This window comes from Haliaeetus leucocephalus, unplaced genomic scaffold (genome assembly GCF_000737465.1).
Source record: "Haliaeetus leucocephalus isolate CR32 unplaced genomic scaffold, Haliaeetus_leucocephalus-4.0 Scaffold200, whole genome shotgun sequence".
In the NCBI taxonomy this organism is placed as follows: domain Eukaryota; kingdom Metazoa; phylum Chordata; class Aves; order Accipitriformes; family Accipitridae; genus Haliaeetus; species Haliaeetus leucocephalus.
This window is the reverse complement of record NW_010972636.1, coordinates 450,353-476,977: the sequence shown is the minus strand read 5'-3', so window position 1 is coordinate 476,977 and position 26,625 is coordinate 450,353. Positions and strand designations below refer to the sequence as shown.

Here is a 26,625-nt window from a genome sequence, read left to right as displayed (position 1 = left end):
GAAATTTACTTTAAAAATAGATAAAATATAGCTTCTGCAGAACCTTAGTATATGATCTGTGCTACCACAGCATTGGGCCAAGAATTTGATCACACTGCTGGAAACTATTAGCCACCTTCTGACCATCTGAAAATGCTGCTGTTAATGGCTAAGTTAAAAGTAGCTCTCAACTTTGTTCTGGGACCCTCTGAAGCTGGAAGTTTCGAAAGCGTGCCTGAAGGGTTTGAAAATCAGGTACCTTCTAGAGCATGTCCCTATTCTGGGAGATTTTGGAGCCGGAGAAACTCTGGAAGATCTATTGATGATGCAGCTTTTGATGGAGAAGTGGGCAAATGGCTCTTTGGGCGGGAGGAGGGCAGAAGCTGTTTAACTGGGGAATGCGCTGGGAGCACTGGAGTGGGAATGAGAGAGGGAAGAGTAGGGTGTGGGGAGGGAGTTACTGCTCTGTCTGAATGGAGCTCATTTCTTGCTGTAATCAGAGGGATGGCCTCCCTCAGCCTCCTGGTACTGCGAGGCACTTCACCTTCCTGTCCCTGCTGAAGCAAGGTGCTCAACAGTAGAAACTACTTACCTGATAACTGCTGCACTGAAGGCTGGTCATGTGTGCTTAACAACTGTGCCTGAATGGTTTCTACTACCCTCTTAAAACGACGGCTTGGACCTGTGAGGAGAGAAGAGGCACAAATGGCCATGAGAGGAGCGGGAGCCGAATCCTCGTACAAGCCAGGCTGGAGGGGAAGGATCACAAGTATCTTCCCTTCCGTCTTGTCCCCAAGAGTGTACTGACAGTGTATCTGTCCTTCAGCCGAAGGCACAGCTTTGAGGAACCATTATGCAGTCCCCACGTCAACAGGGACTGTGGTGTGCTGATAACAGGAGGAAGGATGGCTTCTGGGCTCCTTTTGTAAAGACAGAAAAGGTGGGGGGTTTCGTTTGTTTGTTTGTTTGTTTTAACCCCTGTGGGGGGCATGTGGCCACCCAGAAGAAAAGGGTGATTGCATGTTTCCGCCAGAAGGAAGAAACCAGTGGCCTCACAGTGCCCAGTTGAGACACTGAGACCTTTAAGTGAAACAAGGAGACAGTACAGGGAGATACTTCAAATCTGATGCACAGAGCAGCCATTTTAGCACTAATGATGGTGGTGGCAACTTCGCCTCTTTGGGAATCTCTTTCCCTCCCAGCACTTCCATCATTTTGTTCCTGATGTTCTCCTTGCCCCTGTCTGAATTTTCCCCTGAGGTCAAGGCAGTTACATTCCTTCCCTTGGCAGAGCTCTTTTTGCAGGCCTCTATATCAGCAAGGACAAAGCCAGCTTGCACCCATTTTACAGCTTTGCCACAGTTACCTGATAAGAGTGTGAAAGTGACAGAATAGATCCCATTCTCCTTCTGCGCCTCTCCCCCTTCTGTGTATGTTATGTCCACCTGGAACTTCACTGGCTTCTGGAAGACAGCAGGACCTCCTGTGGACTTATATTCTGCACGGAAACTTGTCTGTGAGATGACACTGTGACTGAGGCTTGGAATCTGAAACAGGTTGGTAGAAGGAGATAGTAGAACCAGAGCACAAAGGGAACAAAATTGCAAAATTTGATTTAGAATAATACATCTTTCCAGAGTGGGCAAGATTTGCTGGATTTGCTTCTGGACTTGAATTTATAATGTATAGAGTGTTCTTGTGAAATCAGTAAGAGTGCAGGTTGCTTGGCACCACAGAATGCACCGCTCCTTACAGGACTGACCTAAATTTAAAGGTTGACTATTGGTGGAATACCCAGCCTGCTTATAAATTTACACTTTGCAGAACTTCATATACTCAGTCTTTCTTTTCCTACTCATCAACCACTTTTGAGAAATGCCTTTTGCCGAGTGAAAACTGATATTAAGGGAGGGGGCAGCAAAGTCAGTGGGATATAAGACTGGATATAAAAATCCACCTGAGTAGCCTGGTCTGATCTCATAGCTGATCCTGTTTTGAGCAGGAGACCTCCTGATGTCCTTTCCAACATCAATTGTTTGGCGATTCTATGATATCAAATAGACATCAGGACACAGAGCAGACACTTTGACAAGTGCCTGGGATATCTACAGGGAAAGCATGCCTGCAAATAACTTACCCAAACCACAACTCCTATCAATATGTAAAAGAACTCTGAGAAGCTTTCTGGTATCATCCAATATCTGTATCTTCAGACCCATGGTAGAATTTCATAACTGCCTAATTTTCAAGCAGTTACCATTCACAGTTCCTGCCAAAATTTAACATACTTACGTTCTATTTATTGCTTCATAAAGGACCAGATTTTAAAAAAAACAACAACCCCAAATCATTTGGAAATCTGACCTCTAATTTAGGAGGAAAAATGAAGATGAGTTCTTTGAGAAGCTGAACTTAAGGACTTACTTAGCAGGCTGTGACAATGCATTTAAGTTTGAAGTTGGCTCTAAGAGACGATTCATAGGGTTTGCATACAAATCACTACACCACACCTCAACCCACACATGTGGGGTATGCACAGCATCACCAATATCGACAGTAGCGCACACTACACCACAATATAAACCCAGAAGCACAGCTAAATGCATAAAACTGATATAGTAACATGGCTGCTTCAAACCAATGTGAGATAGATACCAGCGTCTGATGCATGCTACTACACTGCACTTGCTCCTTGTATGCCTGTACAGTTAAAAGGATTATGGCTGGGTTTTTTGAGGAAATTCATTGCAGCATCATAGAGACTAAAAAGGAGTGCAGTATTCTGTGGAAAACAATATCATTTCGACAAACGATATAAGAAATTAAGTCTCCTTCTCTTAATTCTATTCAGAAAGTCTAATTATGTTGTCAACTACCTTGAATTGAAAAATCTCTCAAATTAACTTTACTGTGCTGACTTTTTCTCATTGGTAGTTCTAGATACTGAGAATGAGGACCTTCTATAGAAAAAAATGACAACTACCCTCTGCTTTCCCAGACTGTAAACAAAACGCATCTGCAACAACTGATACACTGGTCACCAGAGGAAATTACCCTTCTTTCTGCCATACAGCATTGAAGAAGAGGTTTAAAGTAACAAATGCAGATGTGAGACAGGATTTTTGTCTGACTAAAGTGGTGGATGGCATACCCAGCAGAGGGAGATCCAATATGACGCCCAGTTGGTGACTGTAAGGTTAGTTTGACAAAGCAGCAAATTGCTGTCTTGATACCGCACCAGCATTGTGCTCTAACTGCAGTGATATTCCAAGCACTGGCAACCTGGAGACCCTGCCAAGAAGGCTGAAATCTTCTCTCACCTTAGAGAGCATTATCTACAGTTAGAAATTCAGACAGAGTCCAGTGGAGGCCTGAATCAACAGGCCATGTAAATTAAATCCACAGAGGATGCATTTGAAGGAGCAGAGACCTGCCCATTAACGTATGGCACAAGGAGTCCTGGAACTGAGCAGTGAGCAATGCCTCCAAGAAGCAGCTGGGGTGACTTACCGAGAGGAAAGCGTGGACAATATCAGCCTTAATGGAGCTTAGTGGTTTGTCCTTAATGACCACAAAAATCTGTTCTTCTTTCTCCAAGTTGATGAAGTTACCGAACCAGGATTTTTTGGCAAGCCTGATGTGATGAAAAGAAAGAGATAGTTTAGAATAGTAAGCACTACTTCTTACAAACCCCCAGCTAGAAAAAATATTAAAAAACACACAAGGAAGTTTTGATAGCACTCCAGATGTGATATTATTACTAATAGTAAGTGGAAAACAGTGTCAGAGAACACCCAGAACAACATTTCACTTAGTGAAAGCTGTTAAAATGACGGACCGCACAGTGTTAGTCTGGCAGCATGCATCACAAACAATGAAAACTCAGGAGCAATGGTAACTCTTTTGACTGAGCCAATATACCGATTAATACTGCATACAGAAAGTGCATATAAGCCACGGGACACGTTTCTGGTTTGTCTCCTGGGATCTCTTCATTTCTTGTGAGAATATGCGAATGCTGGTAACACAGGGATTTAAGTTTCTTCTCACCCAATTTCAACCCCTTTGGTGTTCTAGGATTTGGAAAGTTCCTTTTCTGAAGGTGTCCTGTTAGGCTGACAGTACAATCACAGATCTTGCTTTTTAAAGCAAGCTGTAGGTTTCACTGGACCTCCCATCTGTCAGTGAGTGAAATCCACTCCTACACAGACAGCCAGGACAAAGACTGTCCCACTCATTACCCATTCAGGGTGTCTGTATAACGAGTGAACTCTGACCATCCCACAAAGGAATGACTTTTCAGTACTAAGAGAGAAGATATCAACATCACGCAAAACACAGTTCAGGCTTTCCACTGACAGCAGTCCAATTTCGCAGTTCCTTTCAGCATCAGATGGTGGTTTCATCATAAAATGAAATTGCTCTGTTTTTTCACACTGATCGTATCAGCAAATGTTTGATTTTGCTTATAGTTTCACCATCTCAATGCACTTCGTTGACGGTCCCTTTTAAGTTAAACAGGCTAAAGGAGAAATGCAGGGACATGAATGTTACTGGGGGACACTACCCAGACCTTGAAGGTAGCACCTGTGACCAGTGTGGTTTTGAGGGGAGAGAAGATGCTGTCAGCCATGACATACAGCCAAAGAATTGCTGGACCAACATAAACCCAGGGAAAATTCTACTGAAATCAGCCATATTCTAGTAGGGAAGAATTTAGCATGAAAATGTCAGAAATGAAAAGACCTGCCACCAAGAGACTGCATTTTTTTTCCTCCATAGGATACTTTATAATGCCATGACAAGTCCAGTTTGCAGTATGGCAAGCAATAGGGTTTCACTTTTTTTGAGTGGTGGACATTCACCACTCAATGGCAGAAGACAACCTCTCCAGACAAGGAGAGCCATCTGCAAAAAAGGATTACTATACATCAGCTTTCCAGCAAAGCAATAAACAGCTGGAGAGAGTTATTAGTAGATCCACTTTCCACGGCAAAGACTCAGACTGAGGCAGAATGAGGAAGGGCAGAGACTAGGAGAGAGAGGAGAAAACTAGGACACTAATTTGAAGTCTAAACCTTCGGGATAAAGAACAAAGCTTGACCTCAGCAGCGTCCAGCGATTTGCACTCATTCCCCATTCCAGAGTGCTCCAGGAATCACGCAACTGTCGTCTCACTGCCCATTTAATGCACACAGTAGAAAGACCACCACTGGAAGACCACTCAGCTGTGCAAATAATCATTTGATTCTACTTACTGCAGGCAACCAAAAATAAGAGTACAGAAAGATTCACTTGCAATTTGGTAAACCAGTGCCCCCCACTCAATTAAAGTGGGCTGGAAAACTGTCACTCCCTAAAATATTCATAGGCAGCTGTAACTAAGCCAGTGAGCCAGAGATTAGCATAGGGAGCAGTAAAGAGAAAGGGCCTCTCATTTAAATGGGTCGTTAAGGAGCCAGGGTTAGAGTGTGAAAGGAAATTACATACTAATTAGCTCATGTGTCTCACACACACCATAACAACACCGCAAACCCCTGGAGAGCTGGGGCAATAGCTCCACGCATGCAAAGGGTTTATGCTCATTAGTAAATTAGCACCTGGTTATCCATCTAAAACGGCTGGTTGTCTTAGGCTTGCACGTATCATAATCTGAACCGGGGTTGGCTATATGGACTCCTGGGGCCCAGTGTACGTCACACATGGAAGCTGGGCCTGGAAAAAGTGTGCATATTTAACTGCAGGTCTGCCATGTTAAAATATGACCTTTCATTGTTGTATTTTCATTAACGGTTTTGTTGGCCCTTCAGTTATAGGTGTCTTAACAAGCACAGGTTAAAAGGGCCCCAGAACATAGGGAGGTTTTCTCCTGTTCAGCTTGGCAACTTGGTCTGGAGTCTCCAGAGTCCAGCTGGGCTCTTTTCTTCGGCAAGGTTATCACCAATAATACTGACTCTGGAAGATTCACTGATAGCCTGGGCTATGCTCCAGCTCGTAAATCACTGGAATTCACTAAATAATTTTGCTGGTGTCACATAAGATGGAATAGATGCCTGTGGCCTCTCCTGCTTCTGGAATGAACAGAATCAAGACAAAGCACCCATGTACTGGCTTTTCTCCCTGAAATCAGCAGCACTAGCTGTGCTCATACACCCAGGGAATAGGCCCACTGAAGAAAAGGGGGCAGCTTTGGAGTAAAATGACACAATAAAGGTTTCCCTCCTCTTAGAGGGTGTTAAGCGCTACTAACTTGGGTTAAAATGGGTATGAATCAAGGATCCTCAGCACCCTGAATGAGATACTCTAGCATCTCACAAGATCAGGCTGTAAGCAGTAAAAAATGTACTTAAAAATAACAATCTTCTCTTGTCATGGCAAACCTCCTAAGGGGGAGGGAGATAGGAGATATGTGTGGGAGGCTGGGTATGTAGATTACTCCAGGGAATCTAATCAGGTGTCCAGTTGATGAAAAAGCAAATAGATTAGCATGAAAATGGTGGCTGGTGCTTTATTACTTCACACTGAATTTCTCACTGCTATAATGTTGTTCCTTTTCCTACTTTCAGAGTGTCTGACTGCATCGCCCTTTGGAGAGCCTCACTGTCTTCCCTATCTGTCCCTGAGTGCATGGATCCAGAGGTTTACCTGCGTGGCATAAATAACAGCATTTCTACTCAAGCAAATGGAACTCTGCAGGTTTAAAGCAGCTGGAGTTATGTCTCTTTAAATGTCAACCCTAACACATTTTCTAGGACCTTTTCATATGAAAAAGAACAGCATTACCCAGACATGTCAAAGTGTATTACTTAATCATCAGGTTTGTTATACGAATGGCAGTCATTGCTGTACAAGAGCAAGGACATGTATTTATTGCTCAACCCATGAGGTCAATACAGCTCTTGATAAGGATATCTTTTTTCTTACAGAAAGGAAGAAAATACTAGAAAAAATAAGACATGTGGAAGTGGGCACGGAGCAACAAGACATCTATCGTTAAAATATAATCCAGTTCATTATTTTTTATGACTTTTATTATGTTTACTGCAGGGTGCAGCCCAATTGAACTCATTAATTTGGCAATTATACAGAAAAAGAAAAAAGGGCCTTAGGCTTTGACTTGCATCCAAACTGCCTCAAATGACAGGCACTACTTCTCTACACCAGCTTTTAAAGAGTGAGTGGGAAGCAGAGAAGGCAATAAATTAACAGAAAAACTTCCACCAACACACATGCATGAAGAGAAGAGAAGAGAAGAGGAGAGAAGAAATTGAATTCTGAAGGTTTTCTGCTTTAATGTACTTAAAAACATTTGAGATAAAAGTATCATATATTTCTCTGATTAGGATGCATTCATTTTATGAAATTCTCTCATGCCTCTCTATTAGTAAATGTTCCAAAAGTGTTGAAAACACAATTTATTCTACTTTTCTTCCTGGATTTCTTTTACTAACCCTTACTATTCCCTACTTCTCCCTCTCCTGAAGTCTTTATCCCTCTCCATTCTGCAGCATTAGATATAGAGTGCCCATCTTATACCAGATAAATGCCAAGTCTGGGGAAAGTTGTTAAGGCAATACCATTGTCACCAATTACAAAACTTTGGGCCCCAAATTTCCATCTACGACTCATGAATATTTCACACAAGTATCTTGACAAAAGGCCAAATTGCCTTGGTTGGCAGGGTAAGTCTATGGGCATTGGGTGCACAAACACAAGCTGTGAAAATAAAAAGGAATAATTTGGCATCTGTTGCATATATTAGGAAGTGTTTGGAGCAGCACTCTCTGGCAGGGACTTCCAAACCTGCCATGCAGTGACGCACATTTGTGTAGTGAAATGGTTGAAATGTATGCTGACTTTTAGGAATGAGTCTGGTGAATATGAAACAGCTTCTGCATGTCCCAGTGCTACTGCCTAGAATTAACACTGCGTTTACTATTGCAGACACTGATTCCTCTGAATTATCTTAGCAGCGCTTCTGCATGTAATCCTGAGGATGCAAACTCTCTTGTACTAAGAGGAAGACTTTTTAGTGCATAGTTAGTGCCAGTATAATCCATTGATTATCCTCTCCACTCCACAAGAGTGATCTGCTTGACAATCAAATGAAAGAAGAGAGAAGGAACATGTTACAAACACAGTAAATTCAGCAAGCCATGAGAAAATGAGGTGGTCACTGGGAGACTGTTTCATCACCTGGTGACCCCACTGCCATTACTGAGGTACAGATTTTATCCATGGTCCTTAGCAGAAGAATGGTTTTACATCTCTATCCCACTCACAGGATAACAGGTTACAGTCAGATACTGATCCAGAACAGGAATGTGTCAGCCTATGACATTCAGGCAAGGAAATGACATTGGTATGTGGTGGAAAAAAGTAGAGGACTGGCAAATTACTTACTCTGGGGATGATTCCGGGGTTAAATTAGACATCTCCTCTGGTGTAGGTACTACCCATGCACGCACAGCCAAAGAGAGGGAGGGAGAAAAGAAATTGGTGATTCAGTACAACTTCTGTTTTCTGCTTGTATACCAATGAAACAGCTCTGGCATTATACCTTCTTGCATTTGCCCACTGCCTCTGCAGACTACTTCTGACATTTGAACATTGGTCATATGTCTCTAGATCACTGTATCTAATCAAGTGCTGCATTTCAAGGCTCACCCTACCCTTCCTTAAATCATTATATAATCTTGCACTGGCTTCAGTGGTTTCTGGTTTAGACCCAAACACCATGCCAATTTGATTGCTTTACGATTGCTTCAAAGCCCAGTTGGATTCAGCTCAAGCACTGCTGCAATTCTCTGCAGTTCTCTGACCATCTCAGAGACAATGTCCCTGACCATCACAGTTCAAACTCAAACTCTTCCTCCTTTCCCATGGGATTACATCCCAGTACCCTGTAAAACCACTGGGTGTTGGGGTAGCTGCTGCTGACATCTGAGGATAATGCATATGACTTTGGGTGCCCTTTGCCTGAATGCAAAAAGCCACCTGGAGCTCGAAGAAGAAAATTTTGCACATCTCAACACTCTAGAGACTCTGAAAACTGAAATAGGTCAGCAGATACGAAACCACTGATTGTATTAAGGAGATTTTAACACCAATTACCAACAGAGGTAAAAAAAGCATTAACCAAGATCACACAAGCTGTACTTCAGAAGGACAATTTCAGCCTACTGCCATGGGCTATCTTTTTTCAGCAGAAGGCTCAGCCTGTGGCTAAGGACAGGCAGCGAAGTACAGCTGCAGGGGAAATGGCAGAGTTCTAGGTTTGCTGACAAAATCAGTGGGGGAGCTGAAGATAAAACTTTCTTGTGTTCTAAGAGCCACAACAGGGATAGTAAGACCTGTATGTCTAGAGTGTGAAGAGGGCTCAGGAGATGCTGTTGGAGCAGGTGCAGTGGCATGATAGGGCCTGCTCACATGTGCCTTGGGTTAGGGCTGGCTGGTACTATCACTCTCCTTTTCAATAACGATATTCAGTCCTCAGTACATGAAATTTGCAGAGCCACAGAGAGTTATCAACTTGCTGCTGAATGTCTGCCCAAATCAGAACCACCCTGTATGTTTGGGTGAGTACTCACCTTGCAATTTCCGGCGATGGAAGCGAGGAGACCCCAGGAAACTATTCTTGATTGAGTTGAGCCGTGTCCTCCATGGCATTCCTCCAATGCTGGGGCTGGATGGTGGTGTTGGGTTGGGTGTGCCTGCTGGGCTCTCCTTTGGCGTATGGACAGGTGTCCCCTTGGGGGTAGGGAGGGGACTTCCCCTTGGAGAGGGGTGAGGGGTGACCTGTATGATGGGGATAGATTTGGTGCTTGGGTCAGTACTAGAAGGGAGCAATCTAACAGGAGACATAGGGTTGGTCTGCACTTTAGGAACAGCCAGCTGTGGGTTAAAGCCGGCAGCAGGCGAGCGGCCCTGAGCATTCTGCACAGGGGTGTTCTGGGAAGAGGGGGCGTTGGTATTGCTGGTAGGGAGTGGGTTGGATTTAGTAGACTGGAGTGGTTTTTCGGCCAATTTGCTCTTGGATGGCAAAGTCTGCGTCTTTGGGTTGGGCTGAAGTGCTGGCTTTGGTTGGAGTACATGTCCAGGCCTGGAGGCGTTCCTACAAGCATCAGGGTCCAAGGAGACTTGGGGTCGGGGAGAGAAAGGGAGGTCGGAGGTCTGAGGGGGGATGAAGAACTTTCTGATAGGCTACGAGACAGACGCAGAGTGTTCATGCACATCAAAAACAGTGAAATACGCATAGAGCGGGCGAGCAGAGAAAGGAAAGTCAGAATAAAATCCATCCGAGTCACAAAGATGCACCATGTCACAAGGAGACACAAGAGATGGAGGTGAAGGGGCAGTGGGGGGGAGGGATTTTGCAAAGAAACAAAAACGAACAAACAAACAAAAAACAAAAAAAAGACATGCAGTTAGCTGGGAACACAGCATAATCAACAACAGCAGCAGCGGCAGCAGCAAGAACAACAGTGTCATAACAGGCTTCATCATATTAACCAACCACATGTCAGCAAAGGAAAACAACAGAAAGAAAAGTCAAACAAAGGAAAAGTAAAAAAAAAACAAAATGAAAGAAAGTAACTAAGAAAAAAGAAGAGAGAAATGCCATCTCTCTGGGATTGTTCTGATTGCCCTGCAGTGAGAGAAGCACGATGCTGTAGGGAGGTGAGGAAGGGGAAGAAGAACCACTCAAGCCACAGACAAATTGAGATGTGCCAAGAATGGGACCACCTCTTTCAGCTCCAAGTGCCCATATGCAAACCCAGCAGAGAGATGAAACTCAAAACAGGTGTGTGATACATACGGAGTGGTAGGCGATACACACAGGTTACTGCACACACCAGTCAGAACCTCTTTTCTTCCTCTTTACCCCTGACTCTGGCTAACGCACACCCCGGTTGCAGCCAGCCATTGCAGAAAGAGGGGGAAAAGGGAGACTGATGCCATGTGGGCATCCACTCTCCTCCCCTGGCCTGGAAGGTTAAACAACTCAGCATTCGCTTCGAGGCTTCAGAGTACACACCACCGCGAGAAAAATATGAACTCAGGTCGGTGTTTGATTTGTAAACAGCTACAGCAAAACCTCCAGAGAGGCCTGGCAAATTTGTTTATCTGGGAAGAGATGATACTTCCCATCAGACTTTATGCTTCTCTTGCAACATTCCTCATCGCAGCGAACAACGGCTTGATAATCGGAATTTCTGTCATAAAGTCACAGCAATATTTGCCATTATGTCCCAGTTCTATGGAGGGGGTGGGGTGAGTCATTGTTTTGTAAGACACAGATTAAAAAGAAAAGACAACCAAAGTTCATAATCCACTACTGAGTTATCAAAATGGGATTATGAATTTTTTTCCCCCCCAAACAAGAGCATTTATACATGTTAGAGGCATTTTGGGGAACCATTCATATGTCGACAGCAAACAGCAATACACAGACTTGGGAGGATAGATGCCTTTTAAAGGGATGTTAGCAAGCTAAAAATCACATTTAAAACAAAACGAATGTCCTTACAAAACATTGCTGTTAGCACCTTAGATTACAAGTACTAGCAGAATTGTAAAAGTAGAAATCACTACTCAAGATCTTTAGCTCAGGTCTGCACTCAGATTCTGATTTCTATAAATTATTACCTACTATAAATTATTTATCACCGTTATTATTATCATCCATTCTTAACACCTAAAAGCTGTAATCAAGTACTGTCCAGACACACCATGTACACGTAATCATGCCTCAAATCTGAGTCCCAGGCAAGCACACTCACTAGTGAGTTTACTTTTGGGGCTTGATGGATTAGCACAATGTTGCCACATTTAAAAAATGCAGAAATGTATTTAAGACTTAATTCCTAAAATTGTTTGCATCAAAGTTTTGTAATTACTTTAAAGAACTTAGGGTTAGGCCACTAAAATAAAAAAAAAATTACTACATCAAAACATTTGTATTGTTATTAGGATTGTAAAGTTAAACTGAAATCTGCCATGTTGGTAAATTCTGATCACCAATGAGAAAGGAAGGGGAAAAGATGAGGAAAGTGATTAATTTATGGAAGTCACTATCAGCATCTGCCTATTAACCATTTGCAAATGACACCAATGGGTAAAAGTCAAAGAGTGTTGATTACAAATGCTTCCTTGCAATTTTTATATCTTACGTGTATGAGGGTTTGAGAAACAAATCTGAAATAAATAAAGTCAAATTCAACTCCCACTTAAGCCATTAAGAATCTGAAGGGGCACCTTTAATTACCGCATTTATAATAATGAAATAAAGAACAAGATTAGGTCTATATTTCAGCTGGTGCAATGGGGAACACCATTAGCAAGACCTTGTGAGATTTAAAAACTCTTAGCTGCTGTTGAATTCAATTCCTCATAAGACTGGACCTAAGCAGTGCATATAGCGAAATGTGCATTTGCTTTTTAAAGTATGTTCTCTTTCAATAATCTAAGGTGCTATCAGAAGCATAGGTAAGGATGTTTAAAAAACCAAAGATTTTTATTCCAACATTTCCTTTTAAGCCTCAAATTTGACCTGCCTTAATATCGTTATGATCTGCTGAAAATGCCATCTGGTTGCTAAATCCTTTTGAAGACTATTTAATCAACTGCCTATTAAGTACAATGGTAAGATATAGCAACTATGGAACAGATCTTGTCATCCTTATTCTTTGATGTAGTCCTACTGAGATGTCAGAAATTGATGCCAAGAGATCAAGCAATGAGATCAAGATTTAGTTTTGCTGCACCGGATGCTTATTTTGTGCACAAAACTGTTTCCATGCTCTTTTTCAGTACATTTTGCAGTGGCATAAGAGTTCTCAGACCTCTGCTTCATTCCACTGACACCCAGGAGTCCCAGTGCAGAAACAAGGAAATGGATGTTCACTGGTTCCTGGCACGTTAAAGATGCAGAGGAGACCACAAACACATTTATGCCAGCTGCAAAACAGGGTAACAATTGGTAGGAACCCAGAATATGTTTCAGAAGATAGTTCAATCAAGCAAGGAGTTGGAAGCTTTACTAGCCTATAAACTTACACCCAACTGTGTCTTCATGCATAAGAATTACACACAATGTTACTGGGGAATTACAATTTTAAATACTTGGAATACCTGTTATCTTCATGTACCTGAGAGTAGATCCATAGGTGTATCCACACCCTAACACATGGAATATATCCATTTCCAATGGGGGATGGCATCTTCTCATGAAGTCTTGAAAAGTATGTAGAAATCCTCCAAAGCCTCTGGGCCAGACAATTAGGTAACACGGATTGCCACAGCCCTAAAGACTTCTTGATGAGGTCTAGACTTTTTTAAGGGCTGCAGTCTTGAAGTGACTAAGCTGACCTTGTCAGACACTAGGAATACTCACTCTTATCCCTAAAGAAGTTACTGAGGAGTGGGAGATCTCTGCCATTGCACTTCGAAACCATAATAACTTTGCAATAGATGTACTATCAAGCATGTTTTGTACTAGATGAGTAACAGTATTAGTTGAGTATCAGTATTTAGTTGACTATATGTTGAATAAGGGCATGTGAATGTACCTTATTTGTAGGGGTTTGAGTGTTCTTTTCTCATCTTAATTAGTCAACATCTTACTTTCCTTTTAAATTTGCTAGCCCTCAAATTTGTATAATTTATTTTCTCTAACTTTCTAATACAAGCTATTCCGAGGCCAACCAAATCAAGCTGGTTGTAACCGGCATGGTTTGGTGCTCTGCTGTGGCCTGATTGAAAGTAGCTGTGAAATGGTTCCCAATATTTGGCCTGAAACCATGCTGTATACAGACCTCAGCTCGATATGGCAGTGTTTAGTCATAGCAACGTTATTCTACATGCTTATGAGACTGAAAAAGGGCAGGGGCACAGTGAGATCCCTGCTAACAGTGCAGGGAACATGTATGAGAAATTCTCTGCTTGCATTTCTAAATAACGTTTCCCTCATGACACATGAAAATTTACAAGCTGCCAAGGAAAACCAAAATATCGCAGCTAAGAGCCACAGCTCTACAGCAACAGATGTCAAAAAGCATCAAGCATGTGTGAGTGAATTGGACCAACAGATCTTGAAGCAGCACCACTTACCCTTGGACTGCTCAGAGGACTGGTGGAGAGCCCAGACGACGCTCCGCTGATTGACCGAGACCTGAATGGACACAATAAGGAAAACAGCCCTCAGAAAACTTGGATGAGTAATAACCCTGAACACCAGCCACCACAGGCACAGGCATGAAGTGAGGAGGAGGAGGAGGGAGGCTGTCACTGGAAAAGCCCAAGACTCTTGCCTTTCACTACTGTCACATTTTTCAGTTGTCCCACCCTCAAAACAAAGAAATGCTGTTGTTCAGGGAGGACACTATAATCCCTTTTCATTAAGAGAGTTGCTACATTCTTTTTGGTCATCAAGCACATGGAAGCTACTACGTCTGACCCGTGCAAGCTGAACTGCTGAATTCAAAAAGGACTGTCAAGACATTCATGTTGGCGCTGAGAATTCTCTTCTGCGCAGTGCTGGTGGACACAGAATGAGATGTTCTCTGTCACGAGCAACATGGAAAAGCACCGTGTGTACAAGGCACAAACAGGTAGGGGATTCTTCCAGATATTAAGAAAAAACCTAAGTCTTCATGACCCAGGCACACAATTGTTTCCTATGTGATGACTTCCCACTGAAATCAAAGCTCACATTGGCTTAACTCTTTCCAGCTTCTCACTGATGGATTTCACATCTCTGCTCTCCAGTAAGATTTCCTGCTGTTGCATTAAACAAGCCACGTCTTCTCTATGGATAATGAGTTTTGCTGTTGTTGATGACTTTACTAATATCAAGATGACAGCCCAGGTGCCCTCAAAAAGAGGCCAGGCAAGGGAGAATAAACTGTCCTTCTATTTGCTGACAAGGTCACCTATACTGTAATGCTCCTATGCCCTCCAGCGAAGGACACCTATGAAAAATGTCAGCTGTAGACAATAAAACATACAAATGTGCTATGCTAAATGTGCTGAAAGGGCGGACAGGCCAAATGCACAAACATTTCAGCAGCAGAAGTTTCTGGGAGGAGGACTGCCAAGCAGGAAAAAAATCCCTCCATGTGACTGTAAATGAGTAAGCCCCAGAGGCAACTGCCTTCTACTCCTTTTAGATAGAAAGTTGTCTTGGAGACTGAAACATCTTATAGGTGAGGACTTGGCTAAGAACCTAGCTGTTCAACAACCACCATGCAACATGTCAATATAGCAAACCTAGCAATGTTTCACCTACAGTAAGAGCCATGAAAGCAATTACTTGCCTTCAGGTAACAAACATGAAAAGGTGAAATCCTGTAGATGCTTGGAAAACAGAGTGCATGTGCATATGTATATACATACATGTCTACGTGTGGGTGTACACACATTTACAATTGATACAGGTCAGATAGTTAATGTCAGCTTCTATGTAAGAAAACATAAAACAAATTTAGACCATAAACTGTCTCAGTTTACTCTCTCCTACTGTTATAGAAGAATAAAACCAAAAAACCTGTTTTCTAGAATGGTCTCCCAGACATATATTACTAAATAAATTTGACTAGTAGAATTATTAAAAAATATGTGAACTGCAAAAGAGGAAATACTTCCAAGGAAAGAGTAAGCTACAACTGAACACAATGTCCAGTCCTGTTCTCTCTATTTGTATCCTCTGCAGAAACTACTCACTGATGGCTTTCTTTGTATCTCATTGCAGTTTGTCCATCGCAGTAAGTAGGTGAAACCCAGAAGCCCAGCCTCAGCATGCTTTTTTGCCAGGTTAAATCTAAATTTGCACCATGAAAATCTGTGGCACTCATTCTATGCAGAAACTCCCCACTTACTTACGTTTTTCCTTGTACCCTACTGCAGTCTGCCCATCATGGTGCAGCAATCAAAAACCAGAAGCTCAGTCTGGCATTCTTTTGCACTAGATTAAACCTGAATTTGTACCATCCAGAACTGGGGCACTCATAAAGGTTTATGCAAAGCAATTTTAAGGGGAGAACCATCCGCTCCACTTTTGAAAGGCTATTGTATGTGCCTCTCCTATAACTGAAGTAGCTGAGTGCAACACAGATGTGTCATGCACATGGGAAGTCCATTTAGTTAAAATCTTCCTTGTATGCGTCATCAGGAAAAGCTTCTTCCAAACCATAAATTACAAGAGGAGCCTATAGATTGTCTTGGACAAATGTGGAAAGCATTTAGGTGCCCAGAGATGCAGTTAAGCACCTACTTAGGAGTTAAACTCCCACTAGGAGATGTTCCCACCAACTGTTAATAGTGGTGGGAAAGTCCTCTCTGACACTCACCTGAATTCCAGGATACTTGATTAAAAGTTCCAATCTGCTATTTCCTTTTTGCAATCAGGTGTTTCCAACAGCCCTTAATTCTCCCCTCCCAACCCCATTGCCTCCTATTTTTTTACAAAAATGATCACACGCACGGAGGACAAAACACAGCTGGCCCCACCTCCCAACTCCCAGTTCCTTATTGGAAGCAATATTTGAAAAAGAGCTGTTGTGTACTGTGTTTTCATCCAGCCTAGGAGCCTGAGGTAGGGGACAGAAGAGAGAGTTAGTGTGAAATCCTCCTGGAAATGCATTCAGTATCCACATGATTGGTATCGAACAAGCTTTATTTCTACTGCTGATTGACATGCAAAATACTTAAGAAGTAAAGTAGGCCCTATAGCAAGTTTTAGTTTGTCCACACTGGAAATTGTATATAGGAGCAGTGGAAAGAGTTTGAAGAATCCTGGGTTAATTTTAAGTGCTGGGGTGAAAAGAGAGCTGTACATTTTCAAAACTTTTCCCCTTTACCAGAGAGTGCTGGTATGGGATATGACACCCAGGCTGAGGAAATCTTCCTTGCATCTTCTTCAATTCAATAAATCTCTCATAATTTACCTTTACAAATGGGACATAGTTCCCAAGCTGGCTATAAAAACTCAGTACAGTGGCAGGTTCTATACTCCAGTCCAAAAATGCTAACAAGCAAAAATGACAGATTTGTCCCTCCCATCAAGATCATCTTAGCTGGGAATGCTAGAATTCAGTTTTTTAAAAAAACCCCACATGCACTGCTCCTGTATCTCAGAGTCAGGTGGACAGAACTGGGACAGAGCCAAAAGAAAGTAATGAAAATGTTGCATTATGCTGAAATGCTGTAATGAAAGAACAGAATGAATTTAAATTTTTATCCCTCTCACCAGAAAATGAAAGTATGAGGCCCTACAGGCAGCACATTACTATGGCAGACCCTGGATGATCATATGTATGGAAAGAGGAGAAAAATATGACATCATCTTATCTCTATGGCTGTGAACTAAGTTCATTTAGTGGGAAATATCTATTAGTGAGTTGACTTCCTAAGAGTCTCTACAGGCACTAAATGTCATTGGAATTATTAAATCTGTGATTATTCCAATAACTTAATACTAAATGCAACAATCTAGGAAACTACGAACATTGTGTGTGACTCATTTTGCTCTGTTTTGCATTGCTGTATGCTTGGGCACTAACTCAATGGAAGCCAACAAAAAGTTGTTAAAATACAAGCAGAAAAGTTAATGCAGTTGCTCAGATAAAGAGCATTCCCTCAAACACAATCGCCAGATTTAAAGACCCAAGAAGAGACTCTTTAGTCCCTCCCAAAGTGACATAGTTGTTTTGCCAAGCCTGGAGGGAAGAATTAAAAAAAAACATAAGGGAGCTAGACCTTATGGTTTAGGACGGGGAAGATGCAGAAGGCACTCTAAAACATAAGGTGGGCACTGAGACCATTGCAGGCTATTCCTCCTATCTCATAGACTGACAATAATCTGGAGATGTCTGAGCTATGAAAGAGAGAGGCCAAGGACTGAAACGAAATGTGCATGTGTGGGCCATAGTTTGTAGATGTGATGATTTTATACCTTATTCAACCTATTTGATACTTCACAGTATCAAAGTTAGAAGGCCCTGTGTTTTAAAGTAATTTTTTACTCATTTTAGCCAGCTGCTGTCAAAGGGGAAGCCATGCGAGGCCCAATTCATGTTAGACCAGTGATCTCTTACTGGTGAAACTGAGGAGCTGGAATCCAGTTTCCAGCTGGTTTCAGCAAACTGTAGAATTTCTTGAGAGCTGTAAGAGGTGAAGGGCTAAAGCCTCACACTGCTGAAGTGTAGGCAGAGAGAACTAGAAGGAGGAAAAGCGCAGCTGGCCTGGTAACTGTACTACACATATAGCACATGTATAGAGAACCTCTATATAGCCCTTCACTCAGATTAATTTTCAAGTGCTTTAAACAGTGCATCTGCTAGTACACACCAGCAGAGTGCAAAGGCTTCATAGCCAGCATTAAACATTTGGCCCAGATTCGGCATTTGTTTCTTCTTTGAATAACCACCTCACAGAAATTTTTCTTACAATCAGAAGGGAGTTTGGTACCTTGTTGCAGTCCCAGTAGAACTTGCTTTCATAGCACAGTTTTACCAGGATGCTGAATACAGCCTCTTAGCTGGTCAAGCTGGAGCCATGCTTCCAAGAAGGGGAGCCTGCAGCATGCATGCAGCGTGCAGTAATGCATCAGACTTGTGTCCCTGGGTGAAATGCCTTAGAAATTTTGAATTGGTTTGATTCTATGTGTAGTTTTGAAAGTCATTCCCAAAATATCCAGCCAACCTCTTATTTACTTTAAGCATAAATTGGGTGGAATTTGATACTCCTCTTTGCTTGCTCACTCAAATAAAACCAAAAAATTCTAAACTGTATTTCAGGGTAAGAGACCCCTGAAAATGACCTGAATTAATGTGCAATAGGTGAGCAGTCAGGCATTGTGTGTTACAACATTTCATCACTATTACTCTTGGGTATCCAAAAGATACAAACTGTGCTTCCTTGCTCCCTGATTGAGGGAATATGAATAGAACACCTGTGATGCTCCACTGTCTTACAGTCCCAACCGTGCAAATAATACTAACTATAACAGCTCTTACTGGGAATACTTATGCTTAAGTCACAAGGTCTACTCATGGTAATAACCGCTTGTAAGATGAAGCCTTACAAAGAGTACAGAGAAAGGACCTCAGGTGTTGGTAACACACCTCTTCTTCCTTTCAGCGCATACAGAGGGTGATGTTGAACAGCACCACCTTCCTTAATTGGCCAATTATACTAAAGTTCCATTTATAAATGGTTTAGAAAGAATTAATAAATAGTAAAGCATGCTACAAACATGAGAAGTAAATGTTACTGGTGCTAATTAGCTTTCTCAATATGTAACCTCTCAATAAGCTTTTGCTGTAGTCTGTCATGATCTATTACAATGTTTTTATTAAATCATTTATTAATAAAATATTCTCCTTCTGTTAAGTATTTATAAATGGAAATTTAATTTGCATTCTTAGTTGTACCTATATCCTCTTTATTGAAAATAAAGAGCTTTGAAGATATATCTGTCTCTAAGGCCATCTGTTCACTTCTTAAGAAAACATATACTAAAAAGAGAGGGAATACACAGCATTTTTTTAATAACACGGATGGGATTCAGCTTCATCTTAAAAAAAAGAAGAAAAAAGGATAAATTAGGATCAAAATTAACTGGAGGGTACCAAACAGATACAAAAAGCACTAAATGGAGAAGGGGGTTCATTCTCAGAAGGTGTCCTGGTGCCTGCACATTGAGGATAGTTCTCTGTGCCCACAGACATTGAAACATAGAGACAAACGAGAATAAAAAAGAACCCAAAAGTAAATTATATGGAGTGTGACTCCAACATAAAAGCACACAAACACACACAAAGCACCAAAAATGCTTCTTCCCACATCTCTCTCTCTCTCTCTCTCCCTGCTGTAAAGCCTCATTCACTGAAGTGTATCAGCGTGTATTGTATTTGTAAAGTGCAAATGAAAAGTTTCTCTACAAGATACAACAGGTCCCGCAACAGGAATAATCCAAAACTAGAGCTTACCCCAATGGATCAGCACTCGCCATCCTCGGAAAGGGAAAATGAAGAGAGAGGGAGAGAGAGAAGGAAAGAGAGAGGGATGTGGAGGCAGGTGGAGAGAAGAGTAGGAAAAGCAGAGTGAAATACTGTTCGGAGAACTGAACGGTCATAATTATTGCCACTGGTGCCTATGTCTTCAGAGACCAGGAACACTAGGGGGACAGTTTCATTCACCAGAAATTAACTTTTGTCCTGCTCACAATATTGCAGACACATCCAATTCTGGCACTGGGGAATATGGAGAGGGACATACTAGGGCTGTAGAAAAAAAAATTCCCAGCCAAATCCCAATTAAAGCAGTCAGCAGAGCAATGGGGTTCATACTTCATGCTGCATTTCTTTTCTGCCTCTTACATAAGGCACAGTTATATCAGTCTATTATCAAGGAAATTGTTCTTTTTTTCCCCAGTTTGCTCAGTGTAGTGTCCCTCTGTCCCCCAAGCTGGCCTGGTAAGAAGTACTTTTTTTGCCATGAATGAACTGTGAAACATATTGGTTATTAAAGCATGCATTTCTGAGCCAGCTTGGGAGCCCAGGGTACAAGATTGTAGCTCAAGCTGTGAATCTGCTTTGATACTGGCTTATTAGTCATGATGGTCTTATAGTCAGGAATTCAGATCAGCTAGAACATACCAGCTCAGCAACCTGGTACTTATCTCTGTGGATGCCATCTTGTGCTCCAGGATCTCATTTTTCATTTAAAATAAATTCAGTCTCTGGGTCTTAAAGGTTGCAAAGAAAATCTTTCAAATATGAATGGAGAATAAATCAATGCTGTGCTGAAAAGACTCTGAAACAGCAGCTCTAAAAGCAGAATGAATCTCTGGCATGTTGACTTTGAAACCTAGCGACAGTCAAAAAATTCAGTATTCTTAATTTTTCACTATTAACCAAAGCATTCAAAATCAAAAAGAATAGTCAGGTTATTAAGTCAGGTTATTTAAGTTAAGGGGTGCAGGTAAGCAAACTCAGGAAAGTGTCACCATCTTTTCACATTAACAAAGATTAGATTAGAAATAAAAAAAAAAATCTGGTGTTATTAAGCCAAATTATTTTCAAGTCAGATGCAGCGCTTTTTTTCCTCTCTGTCTCTTTCTCTCTCATTCTCTCCATTTTCAATAACAGGCTCCCAAGCTGCTAGAGCTACCTCTGGCTGGGTGAGGAAAATCCATTCTCCACAAGACGGTCACCAACAGAAATGCCAAATTTAATATATGCCCAGTAGATTTCACAGTTTACTGATCAGTGCAACAAGCCATGCTTCCAGTTACATCAACATTGCAAATGCTGGGCTGGGCAATGCAAGGCAGTTTTGAGAAAAGTTAAAATTAAAACATAGTTAGAAGAGAAATGAAAAGCTGTTGTGCTACACATTGATAGAGAAGTGGAAAGAAGCATTATAGTAAGTTGTTTTTCATGTGTTTGAGTGACACTCCATTTATATTTCGGCCTGGAGTGCAAATTTGGGTAAGATCTAATTCATATATATACGAATACATATATATGTATATATTTAGGGACAAATGCTGTCCTCAATTGTACCTGTACAAATCTATCTACAATGATGTAACTGAGAAGAGCAAATTGACACCCATTGTATATTGGAACGTGTGTGTATATTTATACAGAAAATACACCCATATTCACACATGCAGAATATTAAAACGTAAATAGAATGGGTGCAAGAAGGTTGATTAATTTTTCTTTCAAGTCATTTTCCCGACAGGGAAGGCACTGAAGAGGTTAACAAAGAGAATGGAAAGCAAATTGACAATAGGGAAAAGGAAAAGGGAAATGAGGTTTAAAAATAATGAACAATCCCAGGACACAATAGACCCAGAAGCGCAGACATGTGCATTCCCTACAATACTGAAGCAAGTGAACTACGGAGCTGCAGCAACCCAGATACAGAAGAGAAGCACTGAAAGAGGGGGTGAAAGAGAAAGTCAGAAAGAAAGAAAAAGAAAAAGGAAGGGACAGTGGCCTCAGCTACTAAGACAACCATGTGCATCTAGAGGGAAGGGACCCTTAAAGATGCAGTATTCCTTTAAAAAAGACATCATAAAGTTGGATAATTAAACACTGGCCAAAAATTTAATGGCCACCATGATTAGCTGGCCCCATTTTGCTGGGGTTCTTTTTGCTGCCTATCCCTTCCTTTCATGTGGGTCTGCGCAGATCCAGAATCCAGGTCCTCTCACTTTCCTACCACTGAGGCCCTTCATCCTAACTCTTAGAAGTGGGAGGGAGGTAAGACCACAGTGAATGTGATCCTCCAAAAATCAGCCTGGTCCTTCAATGAGAAGGACCCTGGGTGATCCTCATGCAGTGCTCTAACCTTCTCCTCCTATGCTCCGAAAGATATCACCTTTGAGAGGGAACACAAAATGCGCACGTGTGTTTAAGATTTTCCCCCAGCAGTTACTGAAGGGTCATTTCCTCTGCAGTAGCAGCTGCTAGAGAAGGACAGAGGGACAACAAATGGTGCTGGGAACATCTGCTGAAAGACCCTTTTCCTGTCACAGCTAAAAATTCTGCACTTCTCATACTGGACCTGACTTTTAATTACTGTGGAAAAGCTCATCTTCGGAGTAGTTTCAGAGCTACTTTTAATATAAGAAGTGCCACATGTTCAAGAACAGAACTTATGAATAGGGGCAACCAGAGAGAGGAACAGGAATTTCCATGACTATTGTAACAGCCCAGGAAAGCCCAGCCACTAAAGACTGTATAACCACTACTTCATGGCTGTGAAACTTAGAGGTTTCTAATAGTTTGGGTCCAATGCTTGTTCCTATCTTGGCATCTTAAAGAGGGTGCTTTACACACCACGTGAGGCACAATCTCTCCTGCAGATGCACGACATTCTTCACTGTGGCAGGTTCAAGACTTGAAACGCTGCCCACAAAGGACTGCCTCAGCCTGCAAAAGGCCAAAACAGGGGCTGTCTGTCATACATCCCACAAGTCTCCTGAGGCTTAAAGGCCACATTTATCTTTAAATAGAAAAGTTTCTATTAAATGGGGAAATGGAAAGAAGAATGGTTTGCCAAGTCCATAGGTTCCTTTAAGGAACCCACTGCTTCCCCCTTTTTGGATCATATGGAACACTCCTAACCCTTGGGTAAGCTAAGTGTTTGTCCAAAATGTGTAAGGCCTACATTTTGATGAAGCATTATCCAATGGGAAGCCAGCTTTTAACATTAGAGAAAAATTCTCTTCCTCTGAGACTGAAATTCCAGGAACAACATGTCCACTCAAAACCTTCCCAAAAGTCTAAACCTTTTTTTTTGTCCATGGACCCACAAGAGTCCACTTAAACTCCCTAAATCTGGTGGCCTGCCTGTCTTCCATTGTGCCTCTACTCACAGTTGGGAGTTACCCTTTTTGTTATTCTTCACCATGTGTCACTCGAACTGCTAGATTGGAATCACCCTCAAAAACCTATATCTTCGATCACCTTTTCCTCTTGTGTTCTCTGGTGCAGCCAGAGTAGTCTTAAGGAGTTTGTCTCTTACCTACAGGCACTTAATATTTTGCTCTGTCAGACAGGATTTCCAAAGTTTCCTACCACTGCTGTCACTGACTCAGTTGTGCTGCTGTTTCTAGTGCTGGGAGTGGAGCACTCTGGGCTTTCCTAGTGTTTTATATTCCAATCCTTCCCAAAGCAGTCTTAGCAAATACGTCTTCTACGCTGGGCATCCTCACTCATGGCAGAACTGAACCAGAAGTAGCAGTAGGATGAAATTTTAGTGGGGAAAATGTTGGTACAGTCACAGGCTGCATTGGGGATAGCCTCAAATGAATGGTGCTGTACAAAAATATATGTAGTGTGGGGTTGTAAGTATCCCACCCTCTTTGTTTCTCTCTAAAGAGAGAACAGCTATGTCCCCACATGGAGAAGGTAAGTACTGCATCTTTAAGGTCTCAGCAGTGAGGTAGAGGAGGGGAACATATTGTCAGTGTTTATACCTTTCTTCTTTGTTGAATTTGGGATTGGCTTCAGAGATATCCAGGCTTTTACTGAACATTGTTTTACTATGGCAGGAACAAAGCGAGAAAACAGAGTTACTAGTGTGGACATTTATAAAAGAGAGTCACCTGAAGCAATGCTGGACACCCAGCCCCCCAACCCATCCTCCCCTTTTTAAGCAATGCTCTGAAAAACCTTTCTTTTACTTTCCAACTATGGCTCAAGCCTACACAGTGCTGAAGTTCATTATCTCCCTCTGACTTCTGAGGTCTAAGATGACTTCCCCCATACATACTTGTAAACCCTGATCTCCTTTATCCAATTGAAAACCCAGGTACCATCTACTTTGTCACATTGTCTAAGGAAAACAGAACATGCCTGAAGGCACAAACTGCAAAGCACTCATTACTTAGACTTTTCTAGAAGACCTCAACATGAAGCACAATCTGGGAAAAGGTTAAAATCAGACCATAGAGCCTCTTAAGAGGAACAGTAATCCATTTTGTATTCTAATTTGTAGGGTCCATTACCACTTACTCCCAACTCTCTTCCCTATACTCAGTGTATAGAGAAATGCCCTTCTTTATCATCTTGGGTCTGAATCCCTGAAGCTTAGAAGCAAAATTCCCTATGCTTTGCTAAAGGGACAGCTCTCTCTAATATATTTCACTGGTAATATGCTTCACTGTTTCACAGAACACTGTTCCCTAATGTTAGCTGATCTTTCATGCAAGCTATCCACTTCAATAACCAGGAGAAAATGAATAGTTAATGAAGCCCATTTTAGAACAGTTTTTGGACTCTTAACAGCAGAGCTGCTGAAAATTTCTGGCATATCCCTGAGACATTCTAGCTCCTATGGAATTCTTCCTAGTCTGTGTGATTTTGGCACATGGGACAAATTAGCTGGTGTTAAACTAAGCTCAGAACCTACCTCTTTTCTTTTGACATTTCAATGAAATACCAGATAGTCTGAGAGGTGTGGATACCACAACAGCAGAAGCAATTAAGATATAATTATGAACCCGTTCAGTTGACAGCTAGCAGGGAAAACCAAGAATTGACAAAACTTAGTCACCAGTTTTAGTGTGGCTGATGTTTGTGCGTAACAAGTTTGCCGTATAGGAAGACCCAATGGAGAACACTTGGAGAGGTCAGTACAAGCATTTCAAGGAGTCTTTAAGCTCAACAAGCAGCCTTTGTGCTGAGTTCCCCTCCTCCATTATCCAAAACTAAGTCACTGAAGGACTATGTTTTTCACTTAATACTTTCTCAGCCTGTAGGGTTGAAGGCTGTCAAGTTTCAAATCTCGGTGGAAAGATATGCCCTTAAACAAGCCAAGACCAGACACTTGTAGGGTCCCCACATGGTTACCAAAAGCACAGTTCATCACACAGACACATAAACCAGAGGTTATAACATAAATCCCCTTTATGCAAGCAAATACCTGTTTACTACTGGGAAAGAGGACAATAGGACTAAATCACAAGACACATGGGTGTGTTCTGCCCACTGGCTTAGAAGATTATCTCTGCCAGCTCAAGAAAGAAGCAATGGCTCTGTGTCTCTGGATGTTTACACAAGTCATCTGTGTCTAAACAGGAGACCTGTTTCCATGGTGTCCCCCCTCCCCCATCTTCCTAGTATTGTAGGATAAAAGCACTGAATAGTCATCTGCTGAGACCAAAAAATATCATTCTTAAAAAAGCATCCACCTCTGGAATCTAAGCCCTACTGCTGTAAAATCCATTGTCAGTGGGTCATTTCATGGAATATAATATGTGACTAACCATTAAAAATCCCCCACTCTTGGTGGAAGGCACTTGTCATTTTGTTACTGACTGTTCTGACAGATGGTGCCCCATCAGCAATGCATCGTCCCCAGACAATCCCCATGCAGTGGTGTTCGTTAATGAAGCCAGTTCACGTTATAAACGACTGTGCTGCCAGCAACACAAAATGTGCCGTTGTCATCTGTGGATGTGGATGGTATGAATTATGGAAGCTCACACATGGAATAAAATAACATCTTCCCTTCAACCCCTTCCAAAACAAGCACTACCAAGCCCATCATCATCAGTCATGGTGTTATTGCATCCCTTTCTCCACCCTTAATCACACCTTTATGTCCAGCCCTGCGTTGTGGTATGCATTGCCCTGTATCTCTTTCGTGCCTGGCAGGTTTCGCTTCCTCCATAAGCCAAAGCCCTTCTTTACTGATAAGTAGCCTGGATATGTCTCTGCTCTGAACTCATCTCAGACCTTTTGACTTCAATTGTTTCCTCATGTGCAGAATTGAGTGAGACATTTAAAAGCAGAATAAGTACTTTGGATAGCAAGACACAGCTTTGCCTCTTCAGACTTTTGAATCCAAAGTCCAAGCTGAGAGCTGGAAGAAAAGGTTTCAGCCCTCAGAAAACTTCGGGATCAATCTAACACCTCCTGTTTGTTCCACCCAGTTGGACACTTACTGTAAATAGCTGCAGAGTACTGCGACTCACAGGCAGCCTTGGGGTGGGGGAAAGTGATTCACCTCTGGCTCTGGGAGCTTCATGGCCCATGCATCTACCAGTTACCAGATTAAACACTGCAAGCTGAATAAGGAGTGTGCAGCTGTTTGTCAGTGTTGTGTTCATCCTTAGTACAT

At 41.9% G+C, this 26,625-nt stretch overlaps 1 protein-coding gene across 4 annotated transcripts in view; it reads right to left on the bottom strand.

Moving 5' to 3' along the window:
• The window catches only part of BRSK2 (BR serine/threonine kinase 2), a 325,351-nt gene that overhangs the window by 23,349 nt on the left and 275,377 nt on the right, over positions 1–26,625 (bottom strand). For 3 of the 4 annotated variants that reach the window (XM_010565996.1, XM_010565997.1, XM_010565998.1), the window contains exons 13-18: positions 14,092–14,152; positions 9,570–9,777; positions 8,383–8,431; positions 3,490–3,613; positions 1,346–1,526; positions 572–661 (exon numbers count right to left, since the gene is read on the bottom strand). In XM_010565996.1, coding sequence (XP_010564298.1) covers positions 572–661; positions 1,346–1,526; positions 3,490–3,613; positions 8,383–8,431; positions 9,570–9,777; positions 14,092–14,152 — 713 coding nt within the window. Of the gene's footprint in view, positions 1–567; positions 662–1,345; positions 1,527–3,489; positions 3,614–8,382; positions 8,432–9,569; positions 9,778–14,091; positions 14,153–26,625 lie in introns of all 4 variants that reach the window. The other variant, XM_010566000.1, reaches the window with a different exon arrangement.